At 32.2% G+C, this 22973-nt stretch overlaps 1 protein-coding gene across 1 annotated transcript in view; it reads left to right on the top strand.

Annotated features, from left to right (window-relative positions):
• LOC108782032 (uncharacterized) overlaps positions 1 to 16648 on the top strand; it is a 56879-nt gene extending 40231 nt beyond the window's left edge. Inside the window, exons 5-9 of the mRNA XM_018550182.1 lie at positions 7141 to 7308; positions 12864 to 13011; positions 14308 to 14822; positions 15062 to 15329; positions 15935 to 16648. Of these exons, the coding sequence (XP_018405684.1) occupies positions 7141 to 7308; positions 12864 to 13011; positions 14308 to 14822; positions 15062 to 15329; positions 15935 to 16045 (1210 nt within the window). The 3' untranslated portion in view covers positions 16046 to 16648. The remainder of the gene's footprint in view (positions 1 to 7140; positions 7309 to 12863; positions 13012 to 14307; positions 14823 to 15061; positions 15330 to 15934) is intronic.
• The last annotated feature ends 6325 nt before the right edge of the window (positions 16649 to 22973 follow it).

Raw genomic sequence — 22973 nt, 5'->3', positions numbered from 1 at the left:
ACGATAAAAAAGTAAATGCAAAATAATTGCGTCAATATTTAAAATACATTCATTAGGAATACACTTATAAAAATAAAATAGTTAAATTAAGATTTTGTTCTTTTTTTCAAAATAGATAAGTTGGAGATAATTTGAAGTAAAAGACAATAAAGTGATTTAATTTAAAAAAAAATGTTTGATAAAACGTCAGAAAGAAAAATTAAGTTTATTTAGAGATGTCCATTTTTTTTTTTTTTTTTTTTTGCGTACACGTAAAGTTTCTTGCGGGGATCTATCGAATCATTGTATGGATCATTTGATACTCCCAGTGAGAACTTTAACTCTCCGATGCATATTACTTAGTCATAAGATTATACCGTGACGCGTTGAGAATATTTTTTGACGTGATTTTTTTTCCTTTGAAGGAAGACAATACCGGGAACGTTCACATAATCGGCATGATTCGTTGTTTCCATAATGTCTGAATGTCTGAACACGACGATGAAATCTTGTTTATTCGAATGAATATCTCGTTTATATTTGAAACATGTATAAATACATAAAATAAATAAAACATAGATAATGTTTTATGCTTTCTGTTTTTAGAAAAGCGTTACAATTGAATCGGATTTAGTTTTCGAGCACAAAATTGATTGATCAAAAATAGAATAAACGAGAACATGGAAAGTTATTTCTCAAATTTTACAATGCAAAATTTGTCTTTTCATTCTTTTTTATCATAATTTTATTTTCCATAAAATTCTGATTTCATTTGTAGAGATGTATATATTAGAATATAAATTCTATGATGTAGAGAATTATCGATGAAAAAATTTGAAATTCTTTGATAAGGTTTACATATTAATACTTATTTTTTCAAATAATGACGTAAAAATATAAATATATAAGCTCATTATAATTTATTTTTTTTACAAAATATATAATTAATATTTATAATTTAAAATCTATATAAGAAATATATCACATAAGAAATAAGTTACATGTTAATCTAATATGACATATTTAGACATATTAACTAAATTAATGATTTTATATAAGTTTAATTTCTCAATTATTGTTTGTTTCCACGAAAATATTATATTTGTATTATTGTATAATAATATCTATTAGAGCCCAAGCCTGAAAGTCGTTATTAGTCAATCGATATTATCATTTTGAGAAGTTTCTTAGAAACAATGAAACATGATCAGCTAATAAATGGGGAAACGTATGATATCTCTCGATCGTAATAGAAGATAATCAGATAACTTTCTGAAGCTCTTGAATAATAAGGATGCGAGCATGCGTACGCACACATATGTATGCATATGTACATTTACTTGTGTCTGTAGGTGTTTGATGAGGAGAGAGGTCACACGTGCTTTTTTGCGAACTCGCGACAATGACTAATCGCTTCGCACCACGCCATCGTATTCATTACAATATTACATAAACCAGGTTTTTTTCAGATCGTGTACAATAAAGTATACTTGCGCAAATGCTGCACGCAGGAGTTTGTTATCATAATGTTTTTAAACTAACGGAGGAAGTTTATATTAAATTTTCTCACGTAAGATTTTAGGAAGTGATTAAAGTGTTATTAATACCAAAATTCAATATTAATAAATGATGAACGCATGAATGACAAGGATGGATATTTTTATAAATAAATTTGAAGAATGTTAATATTGATTGATATTGCAGTTGTGTTTGTTGAAAATTAGATAAAAAAGTAGTAAAAAATAAATAAATCAATTATTAATAGGGTCTTTTTCGAATAGGTTTGTTATTTGAATGAAATGCACAAGTAGCTCAACAGCGTTTCAAAATCAACTAACTTATTTAGAGTAAAGTTTTTTTACACGATTTTTTTCGTTATGACATTTGTGACATTTGTTGATTTTTTGAAAATGTCAAAATGTCAAAAGTTTCATTGCTTATATATATTTATTCTGCCAAATTAAACTGTATCTGTAGGAAACGTAATTTTTTACAACTTATCTATTTGGTTAACTTTTGTGTGTGTGTGTGTGTGTGTATACATATATATCTTTTTAATTTATGTATGCGTGTAGAAAATCTACAAAAACACTTTTGAATTTTTTATAAAAATTATTAACTTTGTATATAGATTGTATAGCATATATAGCTTACTTAATAACTATAATAAAAACTAGTTATCTTAATATTCTCTCATATGGTAATTTATTCTCTCATATAAATTTATGCTGTCATGAATAAATCGACGTTGCATTCGTCTCTCTTAAAAAACGCGTTTTGAAAGACGTGTGTCACGTACATAATTTTCTCATACAATAGGCAGGCGTTAAGCTGATATCTTCGAGAAATCAGCCAACAGATCGATGGTGTTGAAACGATAAATATGCAAACGCATTTGTCGTCAAGGAAATGCATGCAACAGCATCTCCGTATCTATGTATTTCCGACAATTCGCGTGATGTTGAAATAAAGTGTCTTTCTCTGTCTCCATTATCTTAACTCACGGTTGTCTGACACGCTGAAGATTATCTTGAAAGTTACGCAAATTCGAAAAGACGTTTATCGAGATTTATTCGATTTTTAACAGTGATCATATCTAACGAATAAGTTTAAAATATCTATAATGTTGATAATAATTATATCAGTTGAGTAAATTAATTGAATTATCGACCGTTATTTATTCCACATTACACTCACATTTGAATACTTTTATTATTTATTAAGAATTATAGACCTATACATATAAAATTTAATAACATAAAAACACACACAACACATGAAAAACATAAAACATATAAACCTACATATATGATTTTCTAAAGTTTTTTAACTGAAGTTAAATAAGAGAAAAAATCTTATTTTCGGTCAAGCTGATGCTTAATAATATTCATATGTAAATTTGTGAATATATATACAATATATAAATCTATAATTTTTATGTTAATGAATAATAAATATGCATACAAATATTATTAAGCAACAGAATCCGCTTGAAAATAAGATTCTTCTTCTCATTTCTTATTCTTATTAGTCTGATTTCTATTTACAATTGTTTACTTTAAATACATATTTCGTTTTTAATAACACTTAATGGATGTCGCCATTAAGTGACGTTTATTTTCTTTATTGGATTGCCCCCTGAATCGATTTTCTAGAAACATTTCCATTTTGTCGCACCAAGTTACGCAGTGTCCTGGCACAGGACGTAACTTTCAGACACTTCTTTCAGACGTACAACAAAAACAAAACTTTGTATAAGTGTCATGTCGCATGACGTCTTTTTGCGGCCTTCAAGAAAGACTTCGCGCAATCGGCGAACACCTGGCGCATCTCAATAATGCAGGTCGCCACGACACTACGCGTGGTGGGCATCGCTTTATTGATATCGTGCTCACGGAAAGAGAGGGAGAGAGGAATAGAGAGAGACAGAGAATGAGCCCATAATCAAATTCCGTGTTATATGTCCATGACTGCGTGGTATAAGATAATAATAGTCCCAACTGCACTTCCCGGAGACCGGCACGTCGTCGGCATCGCGCACGTGTACTTTATACCTTTACGCTGAAGTAGCCGGCGATCAATCGCGTATCTCGCGACTTAAGTGATTAATAAGTCAATTAATTTCATATCATGTTTTTTTATTCATATGTGTTTGTTTTCAATTGGGGTATAGGCGAACTCGGGCGAACTATTACGTAGCCAGTTGATTCAATATTGTTATTTCCATAGCACAAAATTATCTGTAATTTTAATATTAATTGCTTATAATTTTATCTCTATATTTTTTAATACTTTTGTATTTCTACTTTTATCTTTCTGTGTTCGTTTGTGTGTATGAGCACAAAAATTAAAAGTATAGTATACATATGTGTATCGTGGAAAGAACGATTTTACTAGCTGATATTTAGGTATTACAGCAAAACCATCTTTTTCACGTTAAAAAGTTATTTATATAATTTTTCCGTGTACACACATTTCTCTACGTATATTTTTACTTCACGGTATTTGAGGGATTATTATTAATACGGTTTAACGAGCGTAATATAGATGCGATCCGCTTTGCTTTTGTCGGTGTTCGTTTTTAGACCGGGGGGAAACTTGAAAACACATTAATACTGTTTTCTCATCCTTCTCTGTCTATCTCTTATTAATGTGCAGCACGAGAGAAAGAGCATTTCGACCTTTTGGGAGACTGCCAGAGAATGCGAGTTGACGCATATACTCTTTTCCAGTCCAAAGGCACCAATGCTTAACGGCTAAATATTTAACGCTTTCTTTCTGTTCAGTGAAGTGTCGCATTGCTCGGGAAACTCGAGCGTGTGTTTCCGCACGCATCAATTTGCCGGAATGACGTTTATTCAGACATCCGTATAGTGACGCAAACTGGAGCGAAGTTTCATGTATCTTTTTTTTTTTACACTTTGCGTAATCGTAATTACAATAATTTGTTATTATTTTCTTGTTGCAGATTTAATGTATAACACATTTTATTTATACAGATTTATTTTTTGTTTACATATATGATTCCGAACATCAATTTACATACATATTACACAATATATGCATAATTTATAAATATATAGAATAACTTTAATTTTTTAAAGTAATTACTTCTTTTTATTATTCGGTTTTGCCGAAGTATTTAAAAATTCAATTAGATACTTTTGTTTCGATCATCAAAAAATAATTATGTAGGACTCCTAAGTCTGTCTAGAATGTTAAAACTTTTCGCAAATTACCATCAACTTTTAGGCGTCATATTACCTACTTTAGACGTACACAGTTATTTTGATAGTCCGAAAAGGATAATGTCTATTCTGCATTTTAACCAATTGTAATGCTTAACATTATATATCGTTAACAGTAAATGATTCGCCATCGATGAATTTTTATTTCGGTGTCAATTTCCGTCTTCGAGTTTCTTAACGTACGTGATATTCGATCTGATCATGCAGTGTCGTACACCTCGTGTAATTTAAGTACAAGTACTCTAGAACACGAGCTATAGAGCTTCCATTACATAGGCAGGTGTACACCCGCGGATTTGTCAATTATGAAAAAGGTCGCGAGGTCGGCCGATGGGTAAGAAACTTCAAGTGTGTTCAACAGCGACCAGTCTGATATCCCGGCTGGTCCGTGGAGTACCGGACTCGCGTGATTCTCGTTCGTCATCAGCTTCTCTGACTCTCATCGTTCCTTGTGCTCAGTCTCGCAATTTTTCCGTCCATTTTCATCAACACTTGTCGACACTCCTAAACTCTTCTTCACGACGAGAGGATCGAACCGCTGGCTCGGTACGATTGCTTTCACGAGGTAGATACTCGTTTTCTCTCCACCGAAAAAATCACCGCTTCGAGATGGGCATCATCTTCCTCGCAAGACTAGCCGTGCGATCGATGGGCGCTAAGTGGCGGCAATCGAAGAGAGGGATCTTCAGGAAGTATCGTTACGAACGTGGTTTCTACTGAACGGAGCCTGCGATCGTTCGTTCCGTTTCGCGACGAGAGCCCCTCTTTTTCCGCGTGTTCGCTCGCCTCATTGTGCATTGCAGCGGTCATGGCGAGCCGCTGTCGCTTGTTAAAGGCAGTCTGGCCTGGCTCGTTGAACCAACCCATGTAGTGAGGTGTGGTTATTTTCGCAGTATGAAGAGAAGACCGAAACTGGTTCGTTAGTCACCTCGTCTTTTCGCCCCGTTTGGCTTCATCCCATCCAGGCAGTTTCCCTTTTTCCTTTTCTCTTCGATTTTCTCTCGTCTCTGATCTTGTTGTTCATCTCTTTACCTTTTTCTCTTCTCGCAACCGCCAAAATTGGCGAGCGACCAACTCGTTTAAACTCGATTCGCAGTAATATTAATCACTACTATAGTACTATATTTCCCTTCTGTTTTCGTATTAATCGCTGCCCACTACTTCGACTATTTCTGTAATACGATTGCGCTCATAATCCAACTTGAGCGATAAGTCAGATAAAAGCAGATAAAATTGACCGTTAACATGCCGAGCAGATGTGGATGGTAGTGCAGTATCAGCCACATCGTTAGTCGCTGTTCGAAGGAAAATTCTAACTATGTGCAGTTAAATATATCGGTGAATCATCCCGTCGATTCATATCTCCCTGACGTTCGTCGCAATTTTCGATAATAATAATTTTTACCAAGATTCATTTCAATATTTGCCGATGTCTGTCTGATAACCACGCAGATTGCTCGCGGAGCTCACATCGATTGCCAATGAACTGGTAACCGGCGTTGAAATTTTAATACAATGTGATAGTCTTCTTGCATCTCGAAAATGGAAATCTCGCAGATACCATCTTGGAGATAATGTAACAGTATTATTTCGTAACATTGGCCTTTTTTCACGATGATGGAGTTTGAAACCCAGGCGCTGATCAACTTTTGCTTCTCGTCTCGGCCACTTACCAGGGCCAGGTACGTGATGATTTGTGACAGTGATTAACTTTTAAAGAAAGTAAATAATATCATCGATATCTTATCCCCAAATTGAAGATCTATATACGATATGAAGACTTTTGACATTAAAATTTAAAATAGAATTACTTAAAACCGACTGCGCATAATTATGTCACACACGAGATTATTTACATATGCTTATCTTAAAATTGTAGTTAATATTAGTGTAATATCATAATATTTAGATGTAATAAAATAGATAATATAAATCTTTATCAGCATATGCGTGTAATTTTTGATCAAATCAATTTTCTAACGTTACATTTTTATTTTATATTTTAATAAAGTGAAACTAAAAAATTGAAGCAATATTATTTTTATCGATCGATTTTTAAATCAAGCATCGATTACTTGATTACTATATTTATTCGATAGAAATGACTGTGTAAATTATTTTGATAACATATCAGTTATGTTATAAAACTGAGTAACTGATATTTTTCCACTCTAATCGATATGTACGAGAAACTAAAAAAAATGTTGAAATTTTGCAATTATGTTATTTTTCAAATAAATGCTATTAATGTAATATGTATTTTTGATGACATTTATACTCAAGTTCTGTCTGAAGATAAAAAACATGCATAAAAGGGAGGAAAAATTTTAAAAATCGTCGTGCAGCTTTTCTTCCCCGAGTTTCTTTGCAATTTCATCAATCCCTCAAGTTCCATCTTCCATCTTGTTCGCAGGTCTGCGGGGTCCATAGGCGCGCGATCGGCACCCAGCACGCCTCTACAAGCTGCTCCCGAAGCCGGGGGCCAACAATCGATCAGCGGGTCTCAACTCACCGTGGCCGGCGCCAGCTATCCTCAGCCTCCGAGGAGTCCTAGTCACGCGGCCTTGAAATGTAATGACAGGTGAGATTCCGCTGTCGTAAAGCTCGCTCGACGCCGTTGCGCTTGCTGCAACTTGGATTTATGACCTTGAACCTGATGCGTTTCTTGCACGAAACGAAGTGTCGATACCTCCGGCGTTTTTAATATTTTTCTGTGATATAACATATTGTTTTAAGATTACCATGTGCATAAATATTATACATTATACAGTTTCCTATAAATAAATTGGAAACTAGGGAGAAACTAGGTCGAAATAAATATTTATTTTAAGTAAAAGTATTGTAGATAATCATATACCTATACATCATGTGACATAGTTAATAAGATAAGACTTTATCTCTTTTTGAATAAAGTATTAATTTTTGTTAAATATTTTATTTAATTTTAAAAAGAGACTACTTACGCTTTATAATTATCGTAATTATTGTCGCATGCAGGAAATTGAGCAATATTCTGTTAACGATGTTTTGTTGCGGTAAGAATGATAAATGATTTTCTTTTTTTTATTAACGCCATTTTTGTAACGCACAAATTTTTTATTAACGTTGTTGATATCGTTTTTAATATTATTGTCAACTCTGCTTCCGCAAGTTAAATAATTCGCACGAGAAGTTGTGTTATCGATCCTAGAAAATTATCACCGTGCAGCGGCGTGATAATGTCACACCTGTACACGAATTGCAGAAAAGTGTGGAAAGGGAGAGGAAGGGAGTGAGAGAGAAAGAGAGATTATAATGAAAAGTAAGATGTGTTATATGCTCTCATGATAAGACCGTATAATTAACTTGTTGTTTGTGTACTGGGAAATACGTTTCTCGAGATAGTTGCCACATCATAATTATCGAATGCCGCTGATAACTACATTTATTTATGGTATATAAATATTATTACGGTACATTTGTCGTGATAATATTAGCGAAGCCAGGCCACTCTTTTGTCGGCGTAATTTCAACAAAAAATAGAAGACTCATAAAGGAAATAATTTTAGAAATGCACGCAATTAATTAACATTCTTTTTTTATTACTATCATTACTATTAAGAATTGCGACTTCCCTTTCTATCCAAGTGAATTATTCTATTACAAAGCAGCTCTGTGAAGTTGGCACCCCTAAATGCGAATATTGGTAAAATCATTATTGCATTCGTTTGTCCACTGTTTGTCCACGTTTGTCCACCCCTTATTTTCGTTTGTCCACCCTATGTTTATTATATTTTTCGTAATAGTGTAAAATAATCACTTGGGGGTGTTAAAATTTTTTTTGTGTATAACTTTTTTTTCGAGGGTGGACCAATGAAAATAACGGGTGGACAAACGTGGACAAACAGTGGACAAACGAATGTAATAATAATATTACCAATATTCGCATTTACAGATTCCAACTTTACAGAGCTGCTTTGTGAAGTTGGCACCTTAAAGCGAATATTGGTAAAATTATTATTGCATTCGTTTGTCCACTGTTTGTCCACGTTTGTCCACCCCTTATTTTCGTTTGTCCACCCTATGTTTATTATATTTTTCGTAATAGTGTAAAATAATCACTTGGGGGTGTTAAAATTTTTTTTTGTGCAGAATTTTTTTTTGGATGGTTGACCAATGAAAATAACGGACGGACAAACGTGGACAAACAGTGGACAAACGAATGTAATAATGATATTACCAATATTCGCATTTACAGATTCCAACTTTATAGAGCTGTTTTGTGAAGTTGGCACCTTAAATGCGAATATTGGTAAAATCATTATTGCATTCGTTTGTCCACTGTTTGTCCACGTTTGTCCACCCGTTATTTTCATTTGTCCACCCTCCAAAAAAAAGTTATGCATTAAAAAAAATTCGCCAATTTTAAGATATGAAAAATAAGTATTTCGGTTTTAATACTTTCTTTATAATAGTAGACAGTACGAAGTTTTTACTGGTATAATTTTTTTTATTTATTTTAAACAATAGTACACGTAAATAATATACTTGATATATATTAATTGCTTAAATTAGATGCATCTGTTTTTAATCGTACGTTATCGTTTCATTACATAATACTCTCCGTTTTTATGAAATGTTTATGAAATACAGATCGATGAAATACATCGATTTTAATAGATAATATAAGACTTGTAAAATCAGATTTTCGTTCCTCATGCATTAAAAAGAAGCAATTTGCAAGCAGAGCATCGATATAGGTCGACATTATCATCGCATGTTTAACGCGGAGTTAGACAGCACTTGTAGCGTTAAATCACGTTGAGAACAGAATTGTGTTTTGAAACAGTTCAATCATATGGGAATGTTTTGCGGCCATTCTTACAATAGCCGCTCCATGCATGCTGTCCGTAAATGGTTATTACAGTACAAAGCATGACGTCGCGCATATTATCTGAGCAAAATTGCCTTTTGTGACTAAACCATCTTGGTACAAAATATAAATATTTTGTTGTTTGTTTTTGACAAATAAAAAAAAATTAGCAATTCTTCTTAAACAAATTTAAAAGAATCCTATTTTTTACAAAAAATACGATAAGGTTTCTATCATAAAATTTTTTTACGTAGAAATTCTTTTGTAAAATTTCTACTCTTCTTACTGTAATAATTTTTTTTTACAAACATGACATTTTTTTCTATTAAAAGAGTAATATACACAATTTTTTCAGTATTTACAAATCTGGTTTAATTTGAATTTTTTCAATGAAAGAGATCCGCGCATTTATACTTTTTCTACAGAACACCTTTATTAATTCTGGTGAAAGAAACAAATATTACAGATAAATATGTTTACGATTCGTTTTTTTTTTAATATTAAGTTCTCATTAATATTCAATCTAATGAATACTTAAAAAAAACTATATATTTCTCATCCACACACACACACAACATATTTATTCTACAGAAGTAATTATTTCTTTAACAAAGAGAGGGATTAGAGGTCAGTTTTGATAACTGGTATACACTAAAGATTACAATAAACGTTCTGTGTATAATCATATATATATCATGGCATATATGTATCACGAAAGATAATCCCAATAAAAAGTATCAAGTCACATCAAGGAGACGTGCAATATGTCACGGATCTTAATATTGAACGGACGAAGATGTAATACCGAAAGAAAAAATTTGTCCGTTTTCTGCTGCGCCTCGATTGTGCACGTTTTCGCCGAATTATACCAATAAATTGCAAAACTCGCGCCTGTATTCCTGCCGATATTCCATTAACTTTCGCGAATCTTATCACACTCGAATTTCTATCTGCTATGTTTATCTCGTCACTTGTTATCATCGAATCCGCTTATTACATCCGTCAGTTATCGTCATGTGACTTTTTTTTTTGTTCATTTCGGTTCCGACGAGCCTCTTAATCGAGCGAGATGGCACAACGGCCGCTCCAGACAGTCTCCCACGTGTTATCATTGCCGCCGGCAGCGGATAGTTAAGCCACGGATCGTGAACCAGCTAGTTATGCGTTATGCTACGCGTCGGACGGATTGTCTTCACGTGCGAAAATCGCACGATACGCGGCGCGATCGGGGAAATGAATCGGTGATTCGGATTGAATCACTCGAATATTACTTTCGAATTTCTACAATACAGTATTTTAATAAACAAAAAAATGTTATCTTGCTATAATTAATTTTATTGTAAGAAAGAGAAGAGAGACTATTTAGTTGTTTATATTTTCTTATATTTTTAAATACTCTCTGAACTTGAATATTTAAGTTCAAAAAGAATATGCAAATTCAGACAGGCCTCTTACGAAGGTATAAATTTCTGTGACTTATTTATAATTTATTTTAAATTATTAAAATTTTACCTAACAGTTTTATTTAAATTATTTTATTGATTAAATTGGCGAAAAAGGTGAAGAATTAAAAAAATTTTAACTTTACTTTTTAGCGAAAAATGTAGATTTGATGCAGTAATTTGATTTATACATTTCCTTGCATTCTCTTTAATGCTTGAAAGAAACAATAATTTGAACAAAAGATAATCTTCGTTAGTCTGAAATAATTTAAATAAAATAATTTGAATAAAATAGATATATTTTATCTATATCTATCTTATTAAATTTTCAAAGGTGAAGGTTTCCGCATTTTTCAACAATACGTGAGTTTTGTCACCGTTCAACATGAAACTGTAATCCATTGTATGAACTGCAACTGTATCAATAAAAGACTAGACGCATGAGATTGTTTCAATTTTCAAAACGTGAAAAACGAGGTACAATAAAAAATTCGACGATGGGGACGCGAGTGGAGATGTGGGGCAACGATTTATGGAGTATTTCCTTTACAGGAAAGAGAACCAGAACAATCCCCGAACAAATTAACTCTAGCAAGTTAGCAGTGCTTATTTATTTGTAATATAGTTTAAGATAAAACGTAGAGGAGTAATGCAATTCTACTTTTAAGCTTCAATAGAGGATAAGATATAATATATAAGCTTTACTAGAGGATATAATATAATGATAAGAATAATCTTGTGATTCTAGTGTATTTCCTCGAACAAAAATCTTAATTGAAATTTTTTTTGGTGTGTTTTAATTTATAATGTAAACTGCTAAATGTGTCTCGATAGTTTTTAAGCTTCAAATTAAATTGAAAATAAAATTATATTATACATATTATATAAAATCGCAGATTAGTTTAAAACGTAGTGTCTTCACATTCTTTAAAGTTTATTACAATTAATTATCACATTTAATTATTGTCTAATAAAGGTTTTTTAATCTTAACTCTTCTGCGTGTTATATAAACATAATGGCGGTACACATGAGTGTAACATGTCAACAGTATCATCGATTTGGCCATGTTTTGATAATGCATTGAAAAGATAACTTTTGTAACATACATAGAGCGTTATTATCCTGACCTCTGAAAAGATTAGCGACTTTTTGGACGCTCGATATCTTTTTCCGGACTTCAACCGGATGTTGTAAAAAGTTATTTCTATATAGTTATATCGTTCGAATGATACATTAAATTTAGCCATCTAAGCAAAACACCAGCATATATATTCTCTTTTTATCTAATAATATATCTTTAAGGGTGAAAGACATTTTTAATGTAACAACATTAACGCAATAGCAAAAAGAAAAGTGAAAAGGGAAATTTTAACTGATCTTTTGGGATTATATATATATGAAAATTTTACGCATAAACAAATTGATCTATTATACATATAAATTATACATATAATTTTATTTTGTAATATGTAGGTATGTCAGAGAAATGTGTCTGGATTATGATTATTATTCTAAAAATTATATTTGTAATTAAAATTATTGTTACGCACATATTTTATTTTCACTATTATGATAATGTTTTAATAATTGTATTATTTTTTTACAATTACTATATAGTAATTATTACAATATTATCTAACTCTTAATGCAATTTCTATCTCAACAATTCTTTTGTATTTAAAAAAAATTAATTTTTTCTTTAATTCTATTTTACACGCGCGATCGGATGATGAATTTTCCTCAATATGTGTTTAAAAGTTAAATATATTCTTGCGTAATATCTAATATATACCGGTAAAAACTTTCTTATATATTTCTATTTTATATTTTTCTTTTTTCAGTCACCTTTCAAAGCCACTGAGTAGGAGTACTCCATCGATGGCAGCTGGCGGCGTGCAAACTCCAGCAAAGGTTAGCAGAGCCTCGTCGAGGTCGTCGCCGACTACCAGCAGCGCGAGACAGAAGAAGTTCCACAGGCACTTCAGTCAGGTACAGATACGTTTAAGTGGTATAAATTTTCTTAAGATCCACGATAGTACAAGTACGAGATAGTTCGAGAAGATCTAGAAGAGAACGCTCTGTAGACGACGTTGTTTTTTCCATCAGTAACACAACTTGCTTAACCCGGATTCATTATCATGTTACGATACTCATTTCATCTTCATTCGGCGCAGATAATGTTTTAACGTCTCCGGACGTAGGATATAAACGCATACGTCAATGCACGCCTCTACATGCAGTATAAAAATACTTCCCCTCATCTATCGGTGAACTTCACAGAAACAAAAGTCCCAGGTGTTTGATAAAAGGATAATTTATGAAATGCATAAGTTATTAAAATATATTAGGATTACATTATAATTATTCATTACGTTAATTATTATATCAACAGCTTTAATTAATTTTATATTAATTATTAGTAGCTTTGCGTTTCTATCGATTGACGTTATTGTTGAATATACAATAGTTTATGCGTCACACATAAGTGAAATTATTAATGAATGCGAGCGTGACGCAATAGAAAGACTTTCTTGATGTTTGATGGATATTTGATAAACAAGGTATCGTGTGTCAACTTGAAACGAGCACGACAAGTAAAGGGCGTTTCTTAGAAAGGAATTTGAATGCTACAACAGTGTGAGAAAATGAAATCTTTATTTTAGCACATATTCATTCTTTATATTATAATCCAACTTGGACTTTGTAAATCCCCAGGCGAATTTTCAATTTTTAATTATTCTGTTTCAAATTCGAACATTTATAAAGAAAGTGAAAAACGTTTCGGGTTATTTATTGTAAAATCGTATTTTTGAATGTTGAAAGAGTGTGCTAGAATTTTTTAGAGTCTAAAAAATCCTTTGAAAAACACAATCAGTAAAAAACAGTCCGGTTGAATTAAAACAGTGCAATTCAGTCCGGTTGAATTAAAAAAACAGTGAAGAAAACGTTGGATCACGGAAGATTAACTTTTACTATATTTTGCATTGCGTTTTCTATTCATAAATCGATGATCATTTAAGTTTGTTTTACTATCAACTATATGGAAAAAAATTTTGCTGCAGTTTTTAAAAATTTAGCTAGATATAAATCTGAAAATAATTTCGTTGGACCATTATTGTGATGGTCCAACAAAATTATTTTCAAATTTATATCTACCTAAATTTTTTAATTCATTTCATAAAGATTCGCGTCAAATGGACAAGATAATAGGATTTTTTTTTTGAAAGAAAAGACCATCTGTATCTCACCGCTTTAGTGAAAGGGCAGTACCGACCTAATGCGTAGTCTTCGAAATTTCGCTATCAGGTGGCCGAGGATGAGCGTGTACTGAATTACTACAGCTGCGCGCTGGTGGGCGACATCCTGCTACAAGGTCACCTGTACATCACGCCCAACTACTTCGCATTCTACAGCAATGTGTTTGGCTACGTGACGAAGCTGTTGATACCGACGGTGTCGGTGTTAAAGATCAGTAAAGAGAAGACGGCGAAAATCATACCGAATGCGGTGGCAGTGGCCACTGAAGAAGAACGCCACGTTTTCTGCTCATTGCTCTCACGCGATTCTACCTACAAGCTGATGAAGCAGGTCTGGGACGCGGCGATGGAGCCGCAAACGACGGTAGTCGCGTTACCGGAGATTGACACCGACACGAAATGTCTCGCGCCAGATAGGCTGCTGCCAGACGACGTTGACGACGATTCGAGTGTGTCCGAGAGTGGCACTGAACCACTTTTGGTACCGAATCCTTGCAGTAATCCTGAGAGTGCTCCTGAGACCACCAATTTAGCACCCGTCAGGTAGTCTTCTTATTTCTATATCCGTATAATTAAGGATCCATGTATTACACGTTATTAACAAATGAACAAATTTTTTTAAAATTATAAAATTTTTCTATATTTTATTGAAAAGTAATATAAATATAAAGTAATATGAATTATTGAGTCTATTCTTGCAATTATAGTTTACAGCTTTGCGGAACCTTGAATTTGTTTTCGCAATTATAGCTTATTTCGCTTATTTTTCGTTTTTCTTTCAGACTAGAGACGGCAGTATTAACAAAGACACTGACACCGAGCAAATCCGATAGACTGAGATCTTTGTTTACGAATGGATTGAAACCTGGCCTGGTGATAACGATACTGGTAGCTCTCTTGGCAATTCTTTACGTATCGGCGGCTCTAATGATGATGCGTATTGACAGGCTGCACACCGCTTATTTAAACCACCCCCTCGTCTCGCCGGAACGTTTTACGCAGGATCGGTTGTTACACTATCTTAACACGAACCTAGATCAAATAGTGAAGGTAAATTACTTTTCTTATTATTGATTACATTATAGATTTTACGTTGTACTATTTGTGGATAATAAAGTGTCAGTTGAAATAATGGCATTATTATAATAAAGTTTTTGGTTTCACAATAAATAAATGATATTTTTTAATTTAATGCACACATTAAATAATTATTGAAATAAGTAAGATTATTAAATTGAATTAAAGATATAAGGTTTTTATTTTAAAAAATAATGTATGTGATAATATTTGATCTCAATAAAAAAATATTTTTATCTTTAAATTAAATTATTGAATTAAATTAATTAAATTGATTTAAATAAGATTAAATAAGATATTTTTTATTACTCTAAAAACAACTACAAAAGTTGGGAATATGTATATTTGTTCTTGTATTTTTTAAATATCATTTTATAAGATGGATGAATTCATGAGTAATTTTTATTAAGCTTGTAACTATGTATCATGCCAGGTGTTCGGATTTTATCGCGATAATTGAAATCACAGATAATCAGAATAGATCAGATGTATGATTGATGACAACGTCTAACCGAATTGTCTGAGTAATTAACTGTGTCGTGATTACTTTTGATACGAGGGAATATATTTGTTGGTAGGTGCGGCAGAGTTTGCAGACGCTGTCGCAGCAATTTGTAACGATGAGCCGGGGTGGTAGCCAGACGGGATCGGCCGGTGGTGTGGTGGAACCAGAAGATGCGCCGAGTTAGCCCTCGACGATAGAACTCGATTCAATTCAGCCAAAAAACGACACGAGGCCCCGTCGCCCCACTGGCGTACGTAGCATTGCCTCGTGAATAACGATGCTGTTGCTATCGTTGTCATTGTCTTCGTCGTTGCTGCGCTACTCGTCGACGATCGCGAGAATCGATTCTACGAGTAGATCACCGCGCGATCATCTCCCTCCGAACAGGAGTTATTGTCGTTTTAGTACCTAGACTTCCGTGGGAATTTAGAGAGGCAGCTGTCTCGTAAAACGAGAGATCTCGGGCTCATCCCGAGCGCGTATCTTTCTCGAGCGAACTTTAAAGCGACCCTCGAGCGCCCGCGCGAGCCGTATTTGGATTATACGTTGTTTTAACTGAAACATACACATATGGATAAATATACCTCAGACACACATATATATATATATATATATATAAACATATAAGTATAAAAAAAACAAAGATACGAAGGTAAGTGCATGAAAGAAAGGGTGAGTGAAAGGGTTTTTGCTTTTCTTTTCTTTTTGAGCTAGTCACGCGTGTACCTAGGCCCTGGTACGACAAAAAAATAGAATGAACAAAAATGGTATATGTATATATACATATAGTATATATCTACAATTATATACATATGAGTATCTATACAGATATAGATTAACAACGCATATTTCGCGCGATTACTTGTTCGTTATAATTATATATTACGAGCTAATCGGGCACTACTCTATCATCGCTGCTATATAATAATATTAACAATATATTAACAAGAATATATTAACAAGATCGACACTCTATGATATAGCATCACAATTGGATAATCTTATCTTAATGTAGCGCGTAATACACGCGCTGTGCGATAATACTTCACGGATGAAGTATTTACAGAAATAGAATTCGCTTTCCTTATTCGCCATTAGCTCTTTCAGTACCTGCCTTAAACCTGCATTTAATAATGATATAAAAATTTAGTAAAAAATTATTCTACAATGCATCCCATGTTCTCGCCACATTCTCAGTATCTCATGAATCTCGATGAGATTGTAGAAGTTTAATTTGCTCTACTATAAACAAAAATTACGATGAAATATTATTAATGGAGATAGTAGCGTTCTATGTTAAGCGCAAAATTACAGATCTGAATGTTGAAGAACACTACTTCTTTAAAATTTGAAGATTAAAGGCCGGATTAAAAGAATACATCTATAGAATTTTCTGCGTTATTGTAAAATGAGTTTCAATTGGTAAAGTTTTCAATTTCTTAATAACTTTACTAATTAAAGAAAAATGTGACTTTGTAGTTATTTACTGATAATTTTAATGTGACATTTAAATGATTCTTGATGTCTTTACAGACTGTAGCATAAACTAAACTATACTATATTACAAATAGAAAAGGGGTTTTTGACAAATTTAAATAAGAGTTGAAAAGAATGAAGACTTGCCTAAATATTAATGTTTGCATATTTGTATCCCGCGACGAGCGTAAGGGAGTATATACTTAATGACAGTTAAAGTTAAGCGAAATATATTGATGAACGCCGGCTGTAAAATTGCATTGAATTAATATGAGAGAAAGATGCTAATGTTCTTATACTTAGTTTGGTACTGAAAGAGTTAAATTGCGCAGCTCGGATGGACCTGGAAATACAAGAGAAAGAAAGAAAGAGAGAAATAGATGGAGGGAGAGAGAGAGAGAGAGAAATCGAATTCTTTTGTGCGTAATTATTCCTATTATATGATTGATTCTGGAAGTAATATACGACAACATATATCTTCTGGATTCGATCACGCGAATTGTTTGTATCGAAAGTGACCATATTTTGAAAAATTTTGTTAAAATTTTGTTTTGTTCTTAATTCATTTATGTTTAATTGATTTAATTGAATTATAAATAATTTATTTGTTTTTCAATAATTTATTTGATATAAAAAGTCTTGAATTTAATTATTCTTGATTTTATTTATTAGTGATTTTATTTTTAATATATACACATCTAAAACCTAAGGTGTAAAAGATCTAAAAGTGATATTATTTACGACTAAATATTTGTTGACTGATTTATGATTTTGTAATTATTTGTTATGAAAAAAAAGTGAGGAAAATTCTTTTTTTTTTTCTATTACTTACTAATTGACTAAATTTTTGTAAACTGTAACAAAAAAATTATGTTTATTGCAGTTTCTTGCCATTTTGATGTAATTAAACTTATTAAATTATAGGTAGAGAAGTAATAAATGAATTACGTTTATCGCGTTTAAACATTATTACTTGCGACATTTTCGAGACAAACGGCTCGCGCACGAAAACGCTCGCAAAATATTTCATTTATGTCCATTTCTACCAATGTATAGATTACTTTAATCTCGATTTAATTTACTCTTTATCTTTTTTTTATTCTTAGAACTGAAAAAAAATAGAGAAAAGCCGAAATTGAAGTTAATCTATAATACATTGATACGTGTAGAAAAACGGACAATATTCGAATAAATTCCATAATAATTGCACTTTTCAGAACAAGGAATGTTCAAAGAAAAAAAGACGTTATTACATTTGCGATTATAATGGGAGACGAGAGGATGGAGGTTGACTGTGATAATAGGATCGTGAATGCGTGCTCGCAGAAGCACGATCGCGCTTAATCCTTTACTGCGCAAATCTTCGTTTTCGTAAAATAAAGAAAAGAATGTTATCTTTAAGGAAAAGGCAAAACACAGGAAACACGATTTGCGTAATATATACGGCGCAGTGAGAGGAGATCGTTTTTATGATTCTTTTCTAGCTTTGGAAAAAAGGAAAAAAGCAATTGATAGGCGCGATCGTTCTCCTTCGAACTCAATATGGAATCTAAGAGAAGTGCTGTTAATTAGCTATATTTGTAAGATTGTAAAAAGAGAGAGAGAAAGAAGAAAGGATAATCCCTTAAACATTGTTTTCTATATTGGCATATTGTTTAATAATTAATTATACTGATGGGATATACAAGCGGTATTACGGTATTACTTTAAGTTTCGATCTTTTACTGGACATTACCACTATTGTTACATTGCTATTATCTATTGACTACGACTATACGTTATTATATTCGCGCAAGAAATGAGGTGATACAAGATAACACGACGCGATCGAATTGAAAATTTGTTTAATGTTTATTCTCTCCTGATTATTTCACTCGAAAAAATCGTGAAAACATGGGAAGGGGCAAACAGTACATCTTTCGCGTATCCGGTTTCGAAATGCACGACTCGATTTCGCGTGCGACGAACATTCCGTCGACGTGAGAACATACGCAAGATAAGTTTGGCCGTAAATAGAAACGTATCGACCGACACGTGTCGTTACTAACGACTCGTTAAGAGGCGGAAGCATTCTGATACATGCGCTAGTAAACGCGAGCACACGCACGAGAAACAGTAAACCGCTTTGCCGGAGAACCTTTAACCGGGATTTTGCAAACTCGATCTGTTGTATATTGTCATAACATAATGAACCCCTGTGGAATTTATAAATAATATCATCTTTCGATCCACATCGCGGAGATATCAATTTTGAGATGTCTTGTCATCTGGATAATAAAGTAGATTATGGATTAGCCGTTTCCGATATCTATGTTTTCGAGGAAGAATTGAATTGAGAAACTGTCTGTACAGAAATGAGAGGATTGAGATGAATGAACAGTAATATATTCCGTAAAATTGGAATTTCAATTTCGAAAAATAAATCTGTTTTGACATGATTTTTAATTCATTTAGTTTTACGGACTTATTGCTGGACGAGATTGCTTCTTTTCGAGCATAGATAATTAAATAAGAATATTTTTTTAGGACATTATTTAAAACTTAATAAAAAAAAGAATAAATATATATTAATTTAAAGATCGTTTATCAAGTTTTAACTTTAGTAGCACAATGCATTTGATTGTTTGATATCCAACAAATAAGAAGAAAGAAAATAAAATTAGAATATTTATTTTATTTATTTATTTTTGCGTAGCGGATGAATTAAATCTGAGGAAGCAATCTCATGTCGGAAATTAACGGCGATTGGTTATGAGAGAAATTAGAAAAAGACATCGAGACGTTTTGCGAGGATCGTAGCCAATAAACGCGACAGCCAAGTCCTGTGCCAAATTTGGTAAAAAATTGAAATACCTTTAACGAAAACATGCTCGTTCCTGTCGATTATCGTGCGCTTGTACAGCTTTTCCGCCACATTAGGGAGTCAATGTTAAAAAAACATGTTACCTAGAGGAAAGTTATGCCAAATCATATTGAGATTCGTTACACACAACGAAAACGACGTTACAAAGTTATCGGTCATCGATTTTTGATTATTCACACAAAATTGAATAATCGACAAAACAGTTATCTAACAATAATAATATATTGTGTAATAATTGTCTCCTCTCTCTAATATGAGAGTGGATAATTTTTATTAAATTTATTTAATTTAATAAATTTAATAAAAGGTTATATATTTGACGTATTAATATTAATAACAGAATATAGATTTCTCCTGTAAAAATTAATTTTATATAGATATTGACTCACATTATATAACAATATGAATCAGATTTTCATTTAAAAGGATAGACATGTATAATTTTCTTTAACTCATTTCTATGATCTCTTATTTTATAAACCATGTGTATATGTGTCAAATAGTTTTTATTCATGACTTTGTTAATTTTCTGTGGGTGATCACAGAATCAATGATCGTATAAATCGGCAGCAAGAAGGGCACTTTTTCCGCGATTTTGCGTAAACGACGCAACTCCTATAGACCGCGATTAAGCGTAAAACATGATGATTGAGAGAAAAAAAAAACTGCGGAGCACACAAGACGATGAATCCCCGATCCGGAAATTACCCGAAGCGGATGTTGCGTTAGTTAATTGTATTACGTAGTCGATAGTATCTATTCCTCGTTCTTGTTTATGTATGACTGCTACTTGCCTTACTGTAATGTTTTTAGACATTTTAGATGGGTGCTCAACACACACGGTCCGTTTATTTAAAGATATATACGAATGTGTATGTGCTGCAAGATTGATGTCGGTCGTGTGCTTCACATATCGATTTTAAATATCTTAGTATTTATTTTGATGAGATAGACAGCTGAGATAGAAATTTTCAAATTCTATCTCAGCTGTCTATCTGTGATGAACTGTTAAGTATGGAAGGATTGTTCTCATTACTGTTATACACTGTATGTTATATATAATTTTTTTATGTGTTATGTAAAAGTTTCTAATATATTTATGTTATGAATATATTTTATTTCGAAACAGAAATTAAAGAATGGGATCGCGAAAGGGTTACGTTTCTCTTAGCTTTACAAAGATAGATTGTGAAAGATATTGGGCGAGTGATCTTTAAATGCGATATGTGAAGTACACAATGGGAAGGTATATTTGTTAACGATGACATTGCGAGGCCGCAGAAAGGAATAGAGATTCGTGCCCGCAATTATATTATTGGATCTCGCAATTATTGCGCGCACGCGAGGAATCGTGTGGCAGGAAGGAATCCAAAAACAACTACAGACCAATAATTTACTACATAATTTGTGTAGCTCGATACACACAGGACGCAAATAAATTTGTGAAAACAATTCAGTATTGTATAAATAGTTCACCTTACTCCGTATCCACCCTATTTCCTTCTACGCAAGCATTTCCCATCGTCAGCGGTTAATCTATAAATTGACCGCAACATCCACCTACAAGAACTTGCGGTTTATCAAGTTAATTACCGCTACATCGTGAGTTGATAAGATACGGCCGTTTAATTAGAAACTTTATTTCAAATAAATAACATCAAATTAGCTTTTTTGCGCGTATTATGATTGAGAAACTGATTTTTAAAATAATGATTTCCATTGTACATTTATGATAGAATGTAAAACAGCATCTATCTATATTTTTTTAGATGTGAATAATATATATAAATTGAAAGAATAATCGAAGAATTGAATATTTTTCTTTCTTTTGAATCAAATTTTTTATAATTCATTTAGTTTCAGCGCCACTACAATGTAAGTTTCTTCATTTCGTAAATGTAAAATAATTTTTATAAGTTTAATTTTAATTTATATGTTAAATTTGAAAATTGTATCAATTTATTTTATACCTATAATTTTAAAATTACAATTATTAAAAAAATTTATAGATCATTTTTGGATTTTTAATGTTTCTTATTAGTTAAAAACATCTATTTTTTTTTATTTTTAATTTATTTAAATGTAATTAAAAATAATTATTAAAATAAAATATAAAATAATGGAAAATATAATATTAATTAAATAAATACAATTTATTTAAATATAATATAAAGAAGCGCACTGTGTTATATAAACATCAGGTTAATCTTATTTTTTTCTTATAACAAAAATACTTTTTGTAAAATTTTAGTTAAACTAATCTTCGTCAAGGATTAGAACTCACCGAAATCTCGTTTTCTGTGTTCTCTCAAAAGTTATATTTAATAGATCATTTTATTTTAAGCAACAGATAAATATTTAAACAGTTATTAATTAATTATTAATTGATTTATCGGTTTTTTAAATAAAGTTACTCATAATGCGCATTTTGACTTCATATCGATTCGTTTACTCAGAGATTTAAATGCTTCACGCGATTATTGCCGTAGTGGGGACTTTGCGGTTACTCCGTGTAGGAAGCTGTATCTCATATAAAAGGTAGGGACGCATTTACAAACGTCAGTTGCGGTGTAACTTTTAAATCTATTATCGTTCGTGGTTGTTCTGTTTCGTGGTTTATTTCACCGTTCGTTTTTAACAAAGTCGTACAAGGTAAGTTCAAATTTATTGCTTTTATATAATAATATTAATTAAAAAATTAGATATGAGAGAGAGAAACAATAATACAGTTTTTGATGAAAAAATTCGGAAAGTATATATAATAAAATTAATT

The sequence above is a fragment of the Cyphomyrmex costatus genome, unplaced genomic scaffold (assembly GCF_001594065.2).
Source record: "Cyphomyrmex costatus isolate MS0001 unplaced genomic scaffold, Ccosl1.0 scaffold97, whole genome shotgun sequence".
Taxonomy (NCBI): Eukaryota; Metazoa; Arthropoda; class Insecta; order Hymenoptera; family Formicidae; genus Cyphomyrmex; species Cyphomyrmex costatus.
Note: the sequence above shows the minus strand (reverse complement) of the source record. Positions and strands in the feature narration are given on the sequence as shown.